At 35.1% G+C, this 19,774-nt stretch overlaps 1 protein-coding gene across 1 annotated transcript; it reads left to right on the forward strand.

The window, feature by feature from the left end:
- On the forward strand, positions 282 to 19,530 carry LOC109848602 (RNA pseudouridine synthase 5). The gene is made up of 14 exons (XM_020418193.1): positions 282 to 447; positions 527 to 584; positions 680 to 707; positions 794 to 840; positions 3,001 to 3,091; positions 5,655 to 5,832; positions 7,170 to 7,257; positions 10,234 to 10,318; positions 10,609 to 10,684; positions 10,952 to 11,019; positions 12,024 to 12,093; positions 13,828 to 13,906; positions 17,726 to 17,819; positions 19,163 to 19,530. The coding sequence occupies exons 1-14, from the start codon at positions 321 to 323 to the stop codon at positions 19,232 to 19,234; spliced, it is 1,161 nt and encodes a 386-aa protein (XP_020273782.1). The 5' UTR covers positions 282 to 320; the 3' UTR covers positions 19,235 to 19,530.

Consider the following 19,774-nt stretch of genomic DNA (forward strand, 5'->3'; position numbering starts at 1 on the left):
TATTTGTTATAAGTCGTCCAACTGCAAGATAGTTTTCAAAAAAAAAAAAAAAAAAGGGGAAAGAAAATTCCAACTCAAAATTCATAGTTTTTCACAAACATGAAGTATTCGATTAGATCTACTCCATCGAACACCTCAATTAATAGAATAAAAACATTATCAAGGATAACCCCGTTCAAATATTACTGGGGTTGCGAGCCCATATTAATAATCACCAGGCCCAATAAGCTCAACTCATCCCAAATTTAAGCCCACGTAAAAATAAAAACACCGAGGTTTCTCCAAAAGCCCCAAACACCCCGCGTTCGGTGAAGAAAACAATGGCTGCTGCTTCTTCCTCCTCCTCATCGGATCAAATCCTTCGTCCACCCTACTCCTTTGGAATTCCATGGCCTGAGCTCAATGAAGGCGTCTCTTACATCGACATCATCAAATCCATCGACTCTGGTGTCTCTCTTCTCTTCTCCTTCCTTTATTTGCTGCCATTTTAAAAAAAAAAATATTTCCCCCTAATTTCGTTTTGCAGGAAAGACCCTAATCGAGTTCTACTCCTCCAAGTACAAGAACTCCGCTCCATTGCAAGGGTAAATTTGTCTCCAAATCGTTGAGTTTTCTTGATTTGGCGGCGTTTCTCGATTGCGCGCTAACTGTTTGTTTCTTTGTCTGAACCGGTGAACAGTTGGATGCAGAGAATTAAGAAAGGGCAGGTGCGCTGAATACTGAAGATTTGCAATTTATTTGGGTTTTAGTCTTTGTGGCTCTGACTGCTATTACTTTATTGTTTTTTCAAAAGATTACAGTCGATGGAGATGTGGTTACTGATCCGGATACTGTTCTCAGGTAACTCTTTCCGGAAATTCACTTGATTATTTTGGAAGAAATGCATATTTTGGAATAAATTATGTATTTCTTTGCCCTGAAAATAATGCACATTATGTTTTGGGATTTTATCTGATATGGTTGATTAACATTGTAGAAACACCATTTACTGTTATTGGTGCCTACTGCATTGGTACAATATTGTCTCTTCTTTTTGAGAAGAGAAAGTTGAGTTGCAACAATATGTCTTGACTTACTATTTGCCTATTTGGCATATATTCATCTGTGAACATCTGGAGCCTTTTTCTAGTCTCAATTTCTTAGTTTGTAGTTTTTGATAAATTCATAAAAAATTTTATACATTGGTCCAGATTCTCATGTATAGCATTCTTGTCGTATAAACTAGCTGGGATTTTGTTATCCTTTTCTTAAATCAACTTCTCGGATGGAGCCAACAGCCATGTGGAAATAAATTTATGCCTTTCCCTTTGTTTTTGTTTTTGTTTTTTGTTTTTTTTTGGGTGGGTGGGTGGGTGGGTGTGCTCAATTGATATATGGACACATATTGACCCAAGTCTGATATAAAGACATCCTCTCTTTCTTTCGCTCATACATTTACTTTGATACCATGTTAGATTGGAAAATCTGACTCATCTCAGAGAGATTGCTGGGCTTTACCTGTAATGGAATAGATAAGTACAAAGCAAATATTATGCAACTTTCCTGACTCTATCTTAACTCTTCTTTTACAGCTAAACTAATAGTAATAACTCTAATGTTCTATTAACTCAAATAGCGTTGGATCATAGAGGAGCAGAGGGGGACTTAGAGGGGGATTTGTTTTATTATATCTGTTCTTGGGTCTCTTATAATGTTATTGTAATTGTTCACAAACACAAACTTACACACACACAACACATAATATTCTGAAATTGTTTGCTCATTGTTGCTGGTTGCAGGTCCTAGGTAGTATTAATTACATGAGTATTTTTTCTTTGTTTAGCATATTGGCTCGTGCATCGCATGTACAAAAATATTCAGTTTTATGATTAGTCATACATTTTCATTTAATAGTTTGATGATGATTTAATTTATGCAATTTTACTATGGAGCTCTACATAGAAAATGTATCTTAAACTATTATTTATCAATTAAATCTATCCTTAACACAATTTTGTTGAGTAGTTTCCTAATTGAGGATAATATAATTAGAGTAAGTGACTAAAATGAAATAAAAGAAAAAGAAAATTTGGGATATTGCAATTTAATTATGTGTGTATTCTCATGTCATGATTTAGAATTTTCTAGAAATAAGAATGAAAAGAAAGGAAAGGGAAATCTTGCAAAATTACCATCTTATCCTCCAAATTATAATAAGAGAGAGGAAAATGTCCACCATTCATCTAACTTTTGCTACCCCCACTATTTTCATTATATAATAGTATAGATTTTCTGAACTGAATTACCTAATTGAAAATTTGGCAGGAACCACCAATTAGGTGTATTAGAAATTGATTGTATATAATTAAATTGAGGTGAGCACCACCACTTAGGTATGTTAGAAATTTAATGACTATGATTTAATAAAAGAGGACATCACTATTTAAGGTGTGATAATGTTTAAGGATATTAGAGGATTTCGTTGAGCACAAGCTAAAACAAAAGATCTGGTGGGAAACATAAGTATAGATTGGGTACAATTAATGGACCCACCTCATACGATGTGAAATTTTCTAAATTCAGGCGGAATATTTTTCCCAACGTGAATTGGACTTGTTTCAATCCTTGTCTACCCAAAGAGTTCCTTGATGATTTTTATTTTTATTTTCCCTATAGCTAACCTACTCCAGGCCCTTATTACTTTTTTACTTCGCAGAGAATTCTCAATTACACTTGAATTTTTATTCAAGTATTTGAACTTTTTTTGCTTGACCCCGACATTATTGGTGAATATCGTATGTCTGTACTGCTAAATGAATAAGTGATTCTAATAAACAAAATCCATGTATAACACATAATTTTAGCTTTTGTAGTCAGCTTTATTCTTTGTACTAAATAGTGATTTTTTCAGTAGATATAAATGGAAAACACCAACTCTCTCCATCTCTCTATGCCATCAAATTATGTGCAATTTTCAATTCTGTTCTTTTTAATCTTCACTATCCTACTTCTCATGTTCAGCGTTGGTTGTGAAGTAATCTACTGTCGTCTGCCTTGGAGAGAACCCAATGTGCCTTACTTGTTAGAAGTCCTTTACGAAGATGAAGACTTGGTAAGCATTTTAGAAATTGTTATATTTATGTTTAGAGTTTTCAATGTAACATCTAGTTTTCTCAAAAATTTTGATCGACAGATAAGACATTTGTGAATTTTAGGAAAATCTAGTTTTGCTTTTTTTAATATTTTATTTTACTGTGGTTGAAGCTGGAAGGCTCTTAGATATATCAAAATTATTGAACTTAGTAACCATTTTAAGTTGAAATATTGAATCCAAAGAATGACACTAGGATGCACATGTAGAAAAAAATAAGACAGTAGAGACTCTAGGGATTGAGTGAAAGCAGGTGCAACATAAACACGTTGGTGCCACCTTTCTCTGGGGATCCAATGATCCATCAAACCTCCACTGGTTGTGGAAGTAGAGTTCACCCTTTAGGTGCTTCACAGAGGTTTAAAGAAAATAATAATAATAAAATAAAAAATAAAAAATGAATATAAAAATAAAAATATAAAATATAACAATAAAAAATATAAAAATAAAATTAAAAATATAAAAGATAAAAAAAATCCAATGTTCATTCATCATATCATGAAACCTTTATTTTATCTTGCAATTCAATCATTGTTGAGATGAGGAATATTCTGAAACTAATTTTTGGAGTTTGTTATAGTTATCTATCTTACTACTTCAATTAAAATGCCAAATTCATTCTTAAGATTTGGAACCCAGCTAGATTTTATTTGAATAGAAAGAAAAAATTAGGTGATAAGTGCAGAATGTTTGTGATGCCCATATCTTCTTTACATGTACACAAGTCAGGTGCTACCAGCCTGCCAGGTAGATAGATCTTTTCAAGTATTATGTGTATGGTACCAAATGCTTGCTTTTGTTATCTGGCTAGAATTCTTGCATAAGATCTGAGTTTTGGAATGATATAAGACTGGTGAATTCCTTGGTTATACTGGTAGTTAAATGCTAGCTTATTAATTTTGCTTTTAATTTACTGTTAAATAAGGGTTGCAGCTCCTTTTCTTTTCTTTCCTGAACATAATATTTGTCCTTTTAGATGTGGAGTAGTGCTATAGTAGTTCCTTACTCTCTTTGCATTTTTTGGGTTTCTTGTTTTTGTTTTTTTGGATAAATAGGCTGTGAGAGAGTCTTGCGATCCACTAAAGAGTTGAACTTGGAGATTTGAAGAAGAGTTCTCATGGGTTTTGAGGGGTTTTTTTTTTACTTTATTCATAACATGCCTAGTTAATAAAATGTATTGGTGTATCTTGAGTATTAACTTAATAACTAATATGCATTGCGTTGAACAACACCTCTACATTCACAACAGTAAGTTAATACAAAAATACAAAAGCGTAAGTTGGGTTCCAATTATGATTGTTTTGTACAGGAAAATCTTCTTCACATGGATGTGTATTAGCATGCATGTTCATGTAAAACAAAAATTTGCATACTGATACATGAACATCTACCATCTTGGAGCATCAATTTGCATTTGTTAGTTTGACTGGTGTTCAATTATAATATTGATTTGTTTTTCTTGAATTTCATATATGGTATATGAAGTAAAGTCTTTCTAGACCAAGTCACCGTGGTGTGAATGTCTACCAGTACCCATATAGGAAATCCATCAAAATAATGCTATGACAGGGGTATCCTAGTCAATGAAAATCTTACCGACCATCCAGCATAAGGTGAACAACTCTTCCATTATTCCGTAGCTCATCTGGCTAGAGGTATAAGAGTGTAGGACTTGAAGGTTTGAGGGAGGCCCATCACCTTTTTGAGTCGCATCAAGATTTTAACTACAACATTGCATACCTGGTATATGAGTTTGGCATCCCCCAACCCCCCAACCCCAACCAAAAAAAAGGCTAGTGGTGAAGTGCCCCTACATGGTTCTCAGTCATTATCAACTAATTCTTTTAAAATTTTGGGCTAGAGCTGGAGTCAGCCAGTACCACCAAGTGCTAAATTCAGCCATAAATGCCAAACTTGTGTGATCTTCCATAAGGCTTTTGAAGTTTTTCTTGGATAAAATCATAACTAACACATTGAACTCCCTAACTCTCTTTCAATAAGCAAGATCTGGTAAAAAATGGAAGGCATATGTATTAGATGTAACCCATTGCATGAAAGAATAAGAAAAAAAATGAGAGAGGGAATACTGGGTTAGCTGGAGTGCAAGAAGAAGTTAGTTTAGGGTTCGCACTATATGTTCTTGGAATGTGAAGCAAAAAACATGAGTCATTGCAGTATGAGGCACCTGTTAACGCTCTGATACCACATTTGTTGATATTAAGAAGATTGGAGCTTGAGAAAGGAAGAATGGGGGCAAGGAGCAAAAGCAATTTTGTGTCACATTGTCTTTAGATCTTCGAGGTATCTCTTTTTTACTACAATTGATGTAAAGTGACTAGAGGACCCTCCGCTGCTGAGATAAGTCTCAGTTGCATCAAGTGTTGATGATGTATATAAAGTATGATATACTCTGCTCATAGTCAAGAAAGTGCATGCATTGTGAGATCTGGTTGCTTAACTTGTCATGAAATATTGTTATCTTTGTTTTATGAATCATTTATTTATTTATTTTCACTTTTTGTAGGTTGCCATAAATAAACCTTCTGGTCTACAAGTTCTACCTGGAGGGTTATTCCAGCAACGGACTGTTCTGAGACAACTTCAATGGAAAGCATGGAGAACGAATTCATCCTATTCTACCAAGTATGCTGAAGAAGAAGCACATCCTGCACCTGTTCATCGCTTGGGGAGGGGAACATCAGGTTTATCCTTTATTAGTTTTAAACAGGTTAATCCAGTAAAGAATATCTCTCAGCAAAATGTTTACTTTCCATGCAAAATTTAAGTTAGCTACTCTAGTTAAGTTTGTTAGTGCACTTGTCGTATTCTTAATCTACACTATTGTTTAGTTGGGATCTTAGGGACGTTTCTTCCTGTGCTTCAATTGTTTTCAATGTTTGTTGGAGCCTCATCAATGTCGTCATTGACACAATGTATTCTCAGCACCATAGCCTAATAGTGGTTTAAATGCCTTGAAGCTGTACATTTTAAAGTAAAGACGTTTCATCATGTTTGCCGACTGGTTATCTCATTATGTTTGTAAACTGGTTATGTTTAATTTTTAGGAATAGTCACCATCTTCTTGAAGAACACATTAATAAGGCAGTGAAGACACAATCATATATTTGACATCTTTTATGCATATCTTCCTGTGGGGTAGATCTCAGAAACTACTTGTACATATGTGGCTATTGATGTATTTTTGTTTGAAAATAGTGGCTGAATCGAATGATGAAGATCGTGTGAACTTGCACTTGCATCTGTGGAGGAAGAATCGATGTGAGAAATGAGTGGGTAAGTTGAAAGATGGAACGTGTGATCTCTATATTAATTGGTAAGATGCATAATGATTGAGCAACAAGTGATCCAGGTTTATTTCGAAAGAGGCTGAAATGACTGTAGTGATCAGATACTATTTTCCTGTTTTCTGCTATTTTGCTACAGCAGTTGACGCAATATTCCTCTGCTCTGATGCAGACTATCTTTTGAACAAGGGACAGAGAGTTGGGCAAAACGAAGCAGAAAAAGCAGCAGAAGTTATAGATAGAGGAGGGGAAGAAAACCACATTTAAAATATAGGAAACTGAAAATTGAAAACTAATGCAGAATTTGCTCATTTTGTTTTCTCCCCCTCCCTACAGTGACATGATTGATTCATCCTCTATCGTGTGCTTGGAGCTCCTATAAGTAATATCTGTTATATGTCAAATACTGTTGCAGAAAAAGTGTTTGCATAGAAGGGTATAGAAAGTTGTAACTAGCCCTCTATTTTAGCTAAGAAACAGTATTCATACTAAATTATAGTGAAATCCTTTTTAACTAGTTTGTCTTCCTCGGTTTCCCTTCTTGAGAAAGTAAATGATAAGGTGGGTGTTTGAAATATATAACATGGAAAAGTCAGTCTGCAAATTTCATTACTGATAAAGTAGTCTTATATTTTTTTTATTGTGGACGTTTTCAGTCAATTTGTGTTTTCTGTCTCAAAATTTTGGTTTGTCTATTTCATCATTTAGTGGTTTATCTCCTAACTTGGACCCAGGTATTCTACTTTGCGCAAAGACCAAACAGGCAAAAGTTTGCCTTGCTGAATATTTTGCCAAGGGTACGTTGGTTGTCGGAGATAGTAGGTGAAGTAAATACTCCTTTTTAACTTATTGTATGTCATAAATATGTAATACAGTTATCATGTTGGTTTTTAATAATAATTTTCTTATTGGCTATTGTCCTACTTTCACCATTGTATTCTGAGTTATGGCAGTTAAAGGTTCATCTCTTGTTCTTATTATACTGGAATACCTTGTTGTAGCACATTCCCTATCCATTCCATCAACAGATTTTGAAAAAACAGCAGTACTTAGTATATAAGGATTTCATTCAAGCAGGTCTGCTTGTGTTACACCTCTACTGTCAAATAATTATCATTCTCACCATCATCACCATTATCTAAGCCTTTTCCCATCAAAATGGGATTGCAAAGTAGCACAAGGTTCCATATGAAAAATTGACAAAATCGTATGACCAGCATCTAACATGACCGGTATTTACACTCTAAAATAATATGTTACACAATCAAAATACATTTTATGGTTTCCAAATATCATGCCTTGCATTTATAAACAGAAAGCCTTATCTCCAAATCCCCACAGATCTAAGCTGAATCTCATCGAACACACTAGTCAGGCTCTTGTTATATAGCGCCTACTACATCAGACCAACAATCCATGAACCATCTAAGAAGCCAATGCAAGTTTGGATTTTGTGAAGGAAAATGCCAAATGTACTACAAGAGTTGTACTACTATACACAAAGAAGTGGAGTCCATAGCAACTGATAATTTGCCTTTGCAGTTTACATGAAAAGTCCCACTTTTTGTGTGTAGTAGTATAGTGTAAAGTTATCACTACTCTTTTGTAAAATATACAAACAACAAGAGCATGCACTAGCATATCATGAGCTCTAAAGAACACAAAAGTGGATTAGTTCAACAACATTAGCTAACAAAATTTCCACGAATATAAATAAATAAAAAAATTTAAATTAATTCTCTAAAGAATTAGTTCTTCATCAAGTAGAAAGAAACTTAAATCTACCTTATTCCATGAGGTGCATTCACCTCTAGAACTCACCCTCTGTAGCTTTGATATGGTTCAGCTGCATCTAGAAATCCCATGCATTAAAAGCTGGCTATAGATTAAAGTACAATATTTTTATTTTAAGGGTGAATTGGAGGAAACGGGAGTAATTTCTAGGTTGGAACATTTTGGTCAATTAGGAGCAGGGGAGCAACTATTTGGCACAAAGGGGAGAGACTTGGGGTGTGGGAGTCGGGAAGAGGGGGCAAGTTCAGTGACGGGAGTGTTTTATACAATGACAACGAGATCTTGATGATAGCTAGATGGAACAAAGGGAAATAGGGGATTTCTTTGTTTTTTTTATGTTTTATCAATTCTATCGATTCACAGGAAAGAGAGAGATGACATGAGGGGGTTGGTTTATTTTACTCCCTAGCAAATCGGGTGGGTGGCACTGAGGGGTATATACATGGTATTTTGCCCATTTATTATCCATAATCAAAAGGTAACTACTACAAGTGTTGGGGAGTTGAATTACTATATCTCAAATGATTTGGGGCATCATTTTAATATCACAGAGGAAGTGGAGGGTATAAAAACCCTTTCTTAATTGTTTAAGTGTGTACGTGCAGATAACAACGCTTTTATGAGCATGATCTAGGCCACTGCTCAGCCAAAGGCAGTACCCAAGCCACTTAAATTTGGCCTAGACACCCCCAGTTAGTCACTAGAGGCACCTAACACTCATGGCTTGATTAAGCGGACTGATGCATATAAAAAACGCATATGCCACCTGAAGATGAGTTTGGGGCTGAATTTATCCAGTTGAACCTGCCTCTAATTAAGATTGTTCAACTCAATTCAACTAGGGGCATAAGACTATGATTGAACCATTGGGTCAATCGTTGGGTCAATCGTGATGCCTCCCCTCTCCCTTTCTCTTGGCCTATTCTCCCCCCAACCTCTCCTCTTTCTGCCTTTCTCTATGTTGATTGCCTCTCTAACAACCGTTGACTTCCAAAAGTCTTCTTTATTGTCTATGTACAGTTGAAGCTTAAAATAGTATAATCTTGAATCGTCTTCTTTCAATTTTTTTTAACTATGTTGCACGACTTCTCTCATCTCCTTTCTCTTCTTCTGTTGCTTCAGCTGGCGTCTGCTACATCTGCCATCCCAGTGGCATAACCCCTCTTCTTCTCTTTCCTCCTACTTATTGTTCCTGATTTTCTGATCTTTCTGTATTTTTTGACTTTTAAGTACTTTGACACGACACCAAAAAAAAGTTGTATAAAAGAAAAAAGTGCCTTGGAAGCATCCACCTGGTCACTGGGTCCAGAGTTCAGAAGCTCCTATCTCCATTTAAAACATTGGGAAAACATCCCTAGTTGCAGCATATATGACATGTATGCAGTATGTTGGGATTTGTGATGGGCGGTGAGACTTATTAACCTGCCGATTTAACTTATTACTAGGTGCAATGCAATCATGTCACTGGGCTTATAGCCTGGCATTAGTTATTAGACGCTAGATGTTATTTAGCTATGCCATTTTGTTGGCTGATTTGGGTATTGATATTTGGTGTTGTTTGGAACTTATTTGGTGTCTTCAGTCCTTGTACATATCAAACTAAGGTATGTCCTTTTGTTCTGGTGTGATCAATGCTTGTAGGTCATATTAAACAAATGTATGTCTTTTCATTTATTTGGAACCTCCCAAAGCTGTGCATTTTTATTTTGAGTAAGTTCTTGGGATCAAGGTATTCCAAGCATTTGAGGTTTCAAGTTTTTTGATAAACTTTTCGATCTGGTACTATCATCTTTTTTTCTCTACATTTTGTTTGTGGAATATTTCGGGAATGCATAAGAGTAACTAGCAACCAATAAAAATCATATCGCTCTGAGTTTTGATTCATGAATCATGAATTTAACTTTTGCTAATGTTGGTGTGAGTGTATCTACTATGCGTGGAATTAGATATATTATAGCTTCCTCTCTACTTCTCATATGTGGTCACTTTTCATTGAATTATCAGAAACTCTGAATCAGAGAACTGCAAATCACGGAAAATTTCAAAATTTTATCGAGCACTGGTAACTGGCTTACCTGAAAAGGATGGGGTATGTTTTCCACATAAAGTAAATATTGTTTCTTGAAGCATAAATTGGAATTGAAATGTACATAGATACACATTCGGAATGCTTATGCTTTATTTAGATATGACATAATATACAATGTCTTATCTTCAAGTTTAAAATTATTAGTAATATACAGTTCTTTGCTTATGAACTCAATTCAAGAGTATAGTGGCTCATGGAATTTAAAAGTATATTTTGCTGTGCTTTCAAGCAGTAAGAATTTTCCTGCATGCAATCTGGAAGTTAAGTTTTCTTTTTGTTTTTTGTTGCAGATTGTTATCAGGCAGCCTATTGGGTTGATGCATTACCCAGAGGTGGCGTCAGGGCTTTATGTTGCATCCCCTTCAGGTTTTCACATTTTAACTTTGGTCAGATATAGTTACCCTCTTTGGGTCCTTTGTTTATTTTATTCCCCAAAATACGATCGCAGTTGATAACTTAACATTAACCTGTTCTGTTCAATATTTTATCCGCTCTATTTTCAGTAATTATTTGTGACTAATCAAACATTCGATTTCTTGTCATGTGGTTTAATTCTACTAGCCATTTAGTTATGCCGCTATTCCCTCAACTTCTAATGTCTTACCCGTCTGTATTTTTTCTTTATTTTACTAGGCAGACCGTCTCTGAGCAAAGTTTGTGTGCTTGAAAGAGACCTGGAAGCAAATCAAACAAGGGTGGAGGTACTCATTTGTAATGATTGGTTTATCCATCATTTGCAATTGTAACTTTTCATTGTTCTCTTATTTTGTTAGCTTCTAAATCCTGAAGTAATCATCCCTCTTAATATATTGTCATGTTAATGATAAGAGTTAGTTACGTTAAGGTAATTTCCTTTGCTTTGTTTTCTCCTATCCTATTTACTTCCGGTAACTTCTTGTTAGTAAATAAAATAAAAATGAATCTCCCTGAACTTTTTATGGTGTGAAGTGGGAACAGTGAGAGTAAGTGCAACCCTAAATTTCATGCTTCATGGAATAGCTAGCACATGTAAGAAAGCCCTCTTTTCCGCTCTTTAAGTTGTAAGATTTTATTCATAAATTTTTTACTAAAGAGCATCCAAATTAAAATTCAAAGGGTTTTGTTCATATTAGACTCTCAATTCTTTATTTATTGAGCATTAGGCTCCCAAATCGTCATCCTTCTAGATCATACCCTCAAATCACTCCAGTGTGTTTCGCACCCCCCCCCGACTCGGCGCGCCACCCCCCCCCACCCCCCGCCCCACCCAAGCTGCCCCAGTAAATGGCTAAAAATCTGGACTGTTGGCTTCATCAAGGACATAACTCACTTAACAGTAAAAAAGAACTAACTGCAGTTAAATCTGACCAATGTTTTTTTAAAGAACAATTTGAGAGATTTGGGGGCTAATCTAGAAATAAAATATTTGGGGTCTAATGTGATAAAACCCAGAATTTAAGCTCCTATGAGTGCTTAATTCAATTACAGTCATATTTCTAGGTTGTGTAACTGTTTAACTTCAAAGTTCGTGCTTTTTTAATAGACAATAATTATTGTATATATTATACATGTTGCAGAATGTTGTACCTTTATGCCGATTTCAATTGTCATTTTTCAGTGTCATCAGCTGAGCTAAAGATCAAAATATTTTTATTTCACCAAAATATTTAGTCTAGCTCTTCCATGTTTCTCAAAAATTTTATTGCCTTGTGTTGCATTTTAGTAGGTTGAAATCCAGTCTGGAAGACCACATCAAATTCGTATTCACCTTGCTTTCGCTGGGCATCCACTTTGTGGTAAATTTCATGTGCTTTATGCTGTTATAGTTGATGGAGCTGTTGAAGTTTGTCCCTGATACTCTTCCAAATTGCTTTCCTTAGGAGTATGTTTGATTATTAGCTTATGATATGCAGCTATCATCTTCTTTGGACTACTTTTCTTCAGTACATTAAAGTGCTTCAAATTAGTATACATAGATATATCATAGAAGTACTTCTGGTGCAGTACTTTTTGGATCAGAATCATGATGTAGAATTGTGTAGAGTACCTTGAAATGTATAATTTGTAGCCTTTTGGCTTAAGTAACTTATCTGCATCTGTTGTTTATTACAGCCAGAATCCTGTTCCAATTTTACTTTTGGAGACCTTTCTTGTTGTTTTGGTGTGAAGCTTTAGACCTCGGTTATGCTGAAAGTCTAATATCTTTCTGAGACAATTAATTTTGTTGAAAATATTTTTCAGTTAAGAACGTCTTTTAGAAAAGCCAAAAACATAAAAATAAAATCAATGCTTTCAGTAAAAATCATGTCAGGAGTATAATGCACATGAGTTCACATCTGCCATCCATTAGGCTTTTAGTGCTCATGAATGTGATTCACGCATGAAAATTGAATCACCTTACTTTGTCTGTATTCTTTGGTGACCTGGAGGAATTTGGAGGATTTGGTTGGACTTGAATTGCAAGTCATGAAACTGTAGTTTAAACGCCAAGCAATTAGCATTGGATTGGCATCACATGCCCATCCCATATTATTACTTTAGCCATGGCTCAAATTTGACACCTATCCCCTTGAGCTTGAACTCAAGTTCACAGTGGTAATGTTCCGTCGATACTTCTCAGGATGCTCTTGACGTTGACACGTGCTACGTTATTGATCTCATGTAAGATTGTAAAACACTTTTGTAGCATGAGCAGTTTCAATTTCAATGAAGTTAATTATTCTCCTTTGGATCTTCAACAAGATGACACATGCCCTTGCATCCTTTGTGCATGCGACCCAATACTTGGAAATCGACTGAAACGGTTTGGAAATGTTAGGGTTCTTTATTTCATCAAGAATAGTTGACACAGTAGTCAACCTCTTGTCTCAAGTCTTGAATCTTGATCCTCTTTCATGAGAGGGATATGAGCATGTGTGTGGGACTCTCTATACTTGCTGGACGTGTGTAGTTATTGCGTACATATGTTTGTGATTGCATTGTCTGCACACACATTTCTGTCGGTATAAGTAAACTTTTGTTTTATTTTCAAACATAGTGCACATTCGTAAATTTATTCAATGTATTTTTGTTATATATGTCAGTATACCTCCAATTTTTTTATTTTTTAATAATATGCAGCGCATACACTCGCACACGACTTATGCATAGCTGCTAGTTTTAATAGGTACTTTTTTCTTATATGTTATAACTCAGTTGTTTCACCAATAATAGCTGGAGGTTTTTAATTTTCTTTTTTAACTATGCGCTCCCATGTATTGTCATTCATATGGTGGTTTATCTGTAAGTTAGCTTCTCTATTCATTTTATATGTGAACTGATATCACAATATTTGCATTTGTACACTGACCTTTTGTTGAACTTCTCATTTGCTGTTCGTTGCTTTAAGTACTTAGGTCTCCTGCTTCTGCTTGAAATACTTTCATTAATAGCTGGTACTGCAATAAATAGTTATGCTATGGAAGATGTTCCTAATCATAATTTGATTGATACTTGACAAAGGCTCTTTTCTTTTTAAATTGTTTAAATAGGTGATCCTCTTTATGGTATTGGTGGAATTCCTAAACTATGTGAATCGGTACCTATAGATGCAAGCTTTGCAGAAGATGGGTAAGTAAATATATTTAGTCAGTTTATCCTGCAAAAATTGCTATTGTACATACTTTTTTATGTTAAGATTTGTGCTGTTTGTGTTAGCGTCGATTGTAGTAGGGGATGATATTATCACAAAAGTTAAGTCTGGCACTCTATAACTAATACATTTGATAATGGTGTTTTAGTTACTATCTTGCTGACTACTGGAAATAAAAGATTGAGTACCTCAAAACTCAACAAATAACCTGATTCTCTTGTATATAATTTTCTTTATAGTCGTCAACATCCAAAAAGCATAGCAGAACAGTCTCCTTCTGGACCGGAAATTGCTTTGCATTTGAGTAGATGAGATCAAAACATATGCGTATATGTAGGTGTGCACACATGTGCATCCTTCTTTTATGGTTGGTGGATTTTATGCTTTTGAATTTTGTTCTTTGAGCACTGAGAATTTTTCGATGTTATTATTGATTCACTTGTTATCCAAAATTTCATTTGAAATAAATTCTTAGTATCCTGTTCGTCAATGTTTTGTCTACATTAAAAGATTCTGACATGCCATGTAAAGGTAAAAATCAAGGCTATCTGTACCATAGTAAATGCTACAAAGGAACTTTTCACTGCACAAAAAGTGGAACTTAATGAGTTCCAACCGGAATCTTCCTCAGAATTCTGAAATCACAATCTTTCTTGTATCTCCTCTTAGTAAATGCCATCAACCCTCATCTCTACTCATCAGATACTTCTAGATGGGAATTTTTTTTAAAAGGCTATTTTTAAAAAATAATTAGCAAAGACGACCTTTTTGCTAAGTAATTAGCAAAATCGACTTCTTTTTGGCCGTCTCACCAATGCTGGCCAAAAAGTGATTGATTTTGCAAAAAATACTGTTTAAAACACACGACCCTAATCAGGCTTTAAACAAATCCCAAAAAACGCATGGGACTAGTGGTCCCGTGCATTCTTTGAACAGTTTTAGAAAACATATGAGACTACTAGTACTGTGTATTTTACAAACTATTCATGACATGCACAAAACATGTATGCATCTGTTCTAACTTATCTCCTGCATATATACAATATTTCCTATGCTTAATTTTTTTTAATTCACCTCATATACCTATCCAAACAACATAATCTCTATATGCTTATAATTTTCATAAAATCATGTACATAATTTAATACACATCTAATCAATCCAAAACATAAAAAATACAACAGGTAACATTCCATAACAACACATATATATATCCATACACCAAAATATTGCAACAAACCCAAATATATCAAATTTATTTATTTACAAATAACCTATATCGATAACTTGAATAGAGTTCATACAGAACATACATAAATCTATCACATACAACCTAGAAGTCTGCCCCTTCCCCTTTGTCTCCCTTTACGTACCTGCTCATATCGTCATCGTTCTTCATGGACTTGAGCTTGCACTAGTTCACTCTCCGGTTGCATGTGTGGTTGTGGCGATCCAGTTTCATCGTCATTCCTACAAGTTCCATCTTGTCTTCGTTATTCCTACAAGTTCCATCTTGTCTTCGTTGATTTGGTCGACGTGCATATAAAAGATCCTCCTTCGCAATTACCTCCGCAACCATCATGAAGATTCTCTTGAGTTCGATTCAAAGTTCTACGAAACCTCGACAATATTCGTTGATACAGATATGCATGTATTCTTGGATCTGTTCCTGCGAAAGAAAGTGCTAAACCCTCATTTACAATGCCCTCAATATCATTGATAGCATTTATCTACAATTTAAGTCAAAAAAGTTAAATATATAAGTAAATTGTAGTAATACAAAATAAGTGGACTAAATAGTAGATAACTTACAAGTTCTCTCTCATTTACACTTCTGGGCACATATCTCAGTTGGGGCACGTTATTAAGGGTTCATCGGTAGAGTCGTGGTCTGATTTATTATCCATCTTCTAGTAATCCCCCGATACCATCTGATGTAATTTGATTTTTGAAGAGTAGGATCAATTTTCTCCATGATACTCAAATGCTGACATGTCCATCTGTGTATGTACTGATGCACATTTGCCCAGTTTATCTGATTCTCGCTTTTCTTAGCCTTTCTGTCTATTGTTTTTTCTAGAACGCGTTATGCCAAACCAAACTATCTAAGTATGCGATCCGGCACATGCATCTTCACAATCTCAAAACATATAAGCGGAACTCTTGCTCTCTATATAACTTGGTCCTTTGTGCAAATTGATGATAGATGAGCTAGGTGATTACCGTATGGCTGCCACGCAAACTAGAAAATATTTCACATATTAGTATCTCTTTGACAAGTGGTGGTAGATTAATTTATTTTTAAAATAAAATTTGATATCTAATAAATCTTCATGCGATGAAGCTCGGTTCTGTAAAAAGATCTAAATGTCTTATCGGGGTCTCATTATAACATTTTTGGACGTTCCATCTGGGTGAATGATCAAAAGTTTAGCATCTAAAACCGCAACTATAATTCTAAATCAAGTATGTATTGGTTAGATTAAAAGTGTTTACCTCCAGCTCCTTTAAATCTGTCCATCTAAAGCTCATGTCTCGCATAATCTTGATTTCAAAATAAGTTTCTCCCACACCTAAATTTGTAATAAAGTCAGACACCCCTTGAGCTCTTTGTTTTGACTAAAAGCCACCTTTGACATTTCTTTATACAGATATACTAAAACAGCCCTACCCCATGATAATGTCCCGTAAATGTCCAAGTCCTCGAGAAGTGGTAAACATCTATCATATTTAAAAATTCATTTAGTTCTATTCAAGTAAACAATTTAATTATATAAATATTCAAATTACAAATTATATTACGTGATATGCACTTTATCTTTACTAGAATCGGGAAATAAAAACGTCATGGTTATGTGCAAAATATATGCACGTATATGTTGCTCTATCATGACATGGGATGCATCTGCTAGCAATGGGTGTGAGAAAGTATCTTTTAGAAATTTCAATCTAACATTACCTCTGGGCAAAGAGGGTGGAGCTACCCTCAACAACTCACAAACTCGTCGCCATGCATGTCTATCTAAGAGAGATGAGAGAGAGAGAGAAAGAGAGAGAGAGAAATGAGTAAGATAGATTGAGCTTGAGATTGAGAGAGAGAGAGAGAGAGAGAGAGAGAGAGAGCGAGCGAGTGAGGCGCAAAGATTGATTTGGGGCTGGAGAATTAGGGCGCCGCAGGGTGAGGTGGGGGGTTACATAGGGGTGATAAATACACGGGACTACTAGTCCCATGTATTGGCTGGGTGAGGGCAAACTCTCTGTTGAAAACACTAGAACGATAGTCTTGTTTATTTTATTAGCAAGACTCGAAGTTTTTGATATAAATACGGGACTACTAGTCCTCTGTATTTTCTGAGTTTAATTAAATTTATAATTAACTCTTGCTAAATACACGAGACTAGTAGTCTCGTGAATTTAAAAAAAATCAATTTTTGTAAAATCGACCTCTTTTTGGTCAATCTTGGTGAGGTGGCAAAAGAGAGTCGTTTTTGCTAATTATTTAGCAAAAATGTTATTTTTGCTAATTATTTTTTAAATGGGTCTTTTTTTTTGAAAAATTCTCCTTCTAGATGTCATCTTGAGTTGCAAGAGCTACCTCCTTTTTCTTTAATTATAGAAATAGCAGAATGAAATTATCAGTTTTTATTTTGGTGTTAAAATATTTAGTTATGTTTCAATGTATAAATCATGTGCTACTTTCCTTGTGCCTCCTACTCTTTTGCTTGTATGGCAAGTTTGAATTAATCTCCTTTATTCTTTGTTGCTATGTTTTTTTAATTGCTGATATTTGGTTGTAGGGGCTATCAGAAGCCAGTGAGGCCTGTGCCTGGAGATTGTGGTTATCATTTGCACGCACATCGGCTAATTTTCTGTCATCCTTCCACAAATGAGGTATACAAGCATGCATGGTAGATTTTTATCTTAGGACTATAATTTTATTGTTAATTGATCTGTACTATATTACATGCAAGAATGGTTTGGTGTTCCGAGGATTTTAGAGGCTAATTTCTAGTTTAGGAAGTGTCTCTCTCTACCTGTTGCCACAACGGTCTAAAAGTCATGTTATAGCGCGTGCCTGTGGAGGACATATCCATGGAGAATGATTGTATATGTCGAAGACATGTCTTGCCTAAGTGACTACTGGCGAAATGGCTTGTTGAAGAACTACCTTCTTGCATTACTCTGAACCGTATCCAAAAAGTGTTGTGAGATATCATTCCGTATACAGATACGGATATACCTCGGCAAGAAAGGTTTATATCCATATCCGTTAAAATCGGATACAGTTACAAATATACATGCGGATAAATAAGCGGATATGCATGCCGGTACAAAACGGGTATGAGAAAACAAGATAGTATTGAGAAAAACATAGTTCATGTGATACAAAAGAGTTCGTTAATATGTTCATTATAACTTAAAAACTCAAATTAGACATCTTGATCATCAAAATTAACCACAAATCCATAATCTAAGAATTAAAACTATCGTAAGAGTATTATTAATATGTATTCGGATATTTCAGATACGGATTCAGATATTTCACTACAAATAATATCTGTAACCTATCCTATCAGTTATAGATTTGAGTAACTATATTCATACCCTAACGGATATTGTTACAGATATTTTTTTTAGATACAGATATGGTTTAGCACCCCTACTTTATGCTGCAATGACACTGAAAAATCATGTTATTTGGAGTAATTCCAGGTTGGGCCTTGAGTAATCCATACCGACTAACCTTTGTTGTTTTGGAAATTATGTGACCTAGACATTCTGACTATGTTTAGGTGGGTTAGTTTGCATTTTTTTTTCCCTTCTTGAATATCAATAATGCCAAAAGCGCACAAGTGTAAAGTACAAGGTACATGGGTGCGAGTGTAGGTTACAGCAAAATATGATGCCCTCCGAGTGAAGGCAGTTCAGTAAGCTATAAGCGTAATCCATGCCTTACATCATGCACTATCTGAGGCAAGCAGTTCAAGCCCCAAAGAGACGAGTGTAGCCATGCCCGCAGGCATTTTAGTTTAATCATTGGTCTTGAAATCACTGATTATGAGGTTTAAATCGAAATCAAATCTAAAATTAAAGCTAGTTTTTACTAATTTGTCTTTTTATATAATCACTTCAAAATTTTAGGTTATAACCCAAAGAAGCACGAATACAACTCTTTATGCCCCAATGGACGATAATTGAATTATTTAATTGCTGATACAATTTATCGTTTGCAGATGGTTGAAATCACTGCTCCTCTCCCACCCATCCTCAAAACGCGCAAAGAATTGGTGAAGGAGACTTTTTGAAAGGTACTGATGATATATAGCGGGTGGCCCTGATATCATTTTCAATTATTCTGAAGAAAACTATTAAGTAGGAAAACTAATGGATCAGAAAGGCCAACGATCTCATGCTCTTTTGCCTGTTTTTGCTGCTTACGAATGAGGTTGTTGGTATATTTCTTTCATTTTTTTGTCCTAAATGCTTACCTTCCTGCTGTCACACTTTTGTTTGCAATGTATATGATTTACTTGTGATGAATAAGTCCTCGGGTTTGCTTGCTTGTGAATGAACACTCAAAATTGCTTACTTTTTTCTTTCATATGAGGAGTTATTCCAGTATCTTTTCAATTATCACTGATGTTCCTTTCTTTATTTTTCTCCGTCTGATTGTTACCTGCAAATATCATTTCAGCAGCAAATATTTCCTCCAAGCCTTCACCTCTAGTTATGATGAAAGAATCAGTTGGCTGCAAAAGCAAGGTAAAGCTTTTGATCAGATTGTGAGCACATGGTTTGTTGTGCGTCGTAAATCTATGCGCTAATGATTTTTATTCAATTATTTC

The sequence above is a fragment of the Asparagus officinalis genome, chromosome 7, assembly GCF_001876935.1.
Source record: "Asparagus officinalis chromosome 7, Aspof.V1, whole genome shotgun sequence".
Classification (NCBI taxonomy): domain Eukaryota; kingdom Viridiplantae; phylum Streptophyta; class Magnoliopsida; order Asparagales; family Asparagaceae; genus Asparagus; species Asparagus officinalis.

What these genes read in the sequence shown, in the direction of transcription:
- LOC109848602 (XM_020418193.1), top strand. Translation starts at nt 321, where the DNA reads ATGGCTGCTGCTTCTTCCTCCTCCTCATCGGATCAAATCCTTCGTCCA. An exon ending in TTTACGAAGATGAAGACTTG is followed by an intron (nt 3,092 to 5,654) that starts GTAAGCATTTTA and finishes CACTTTTTGTAG; the next exon opens with GTTGCCATAAATAAACCTTC. An exon ending in CTTGGGGAGGGGAACATCAG is followed by an intron (nt 5,833 to 7,169) that starts GTTTATCCTTTA and finishes ACTTGGACCCAG; the next exon opens with GTATTCTACTTTGCGCAAAG.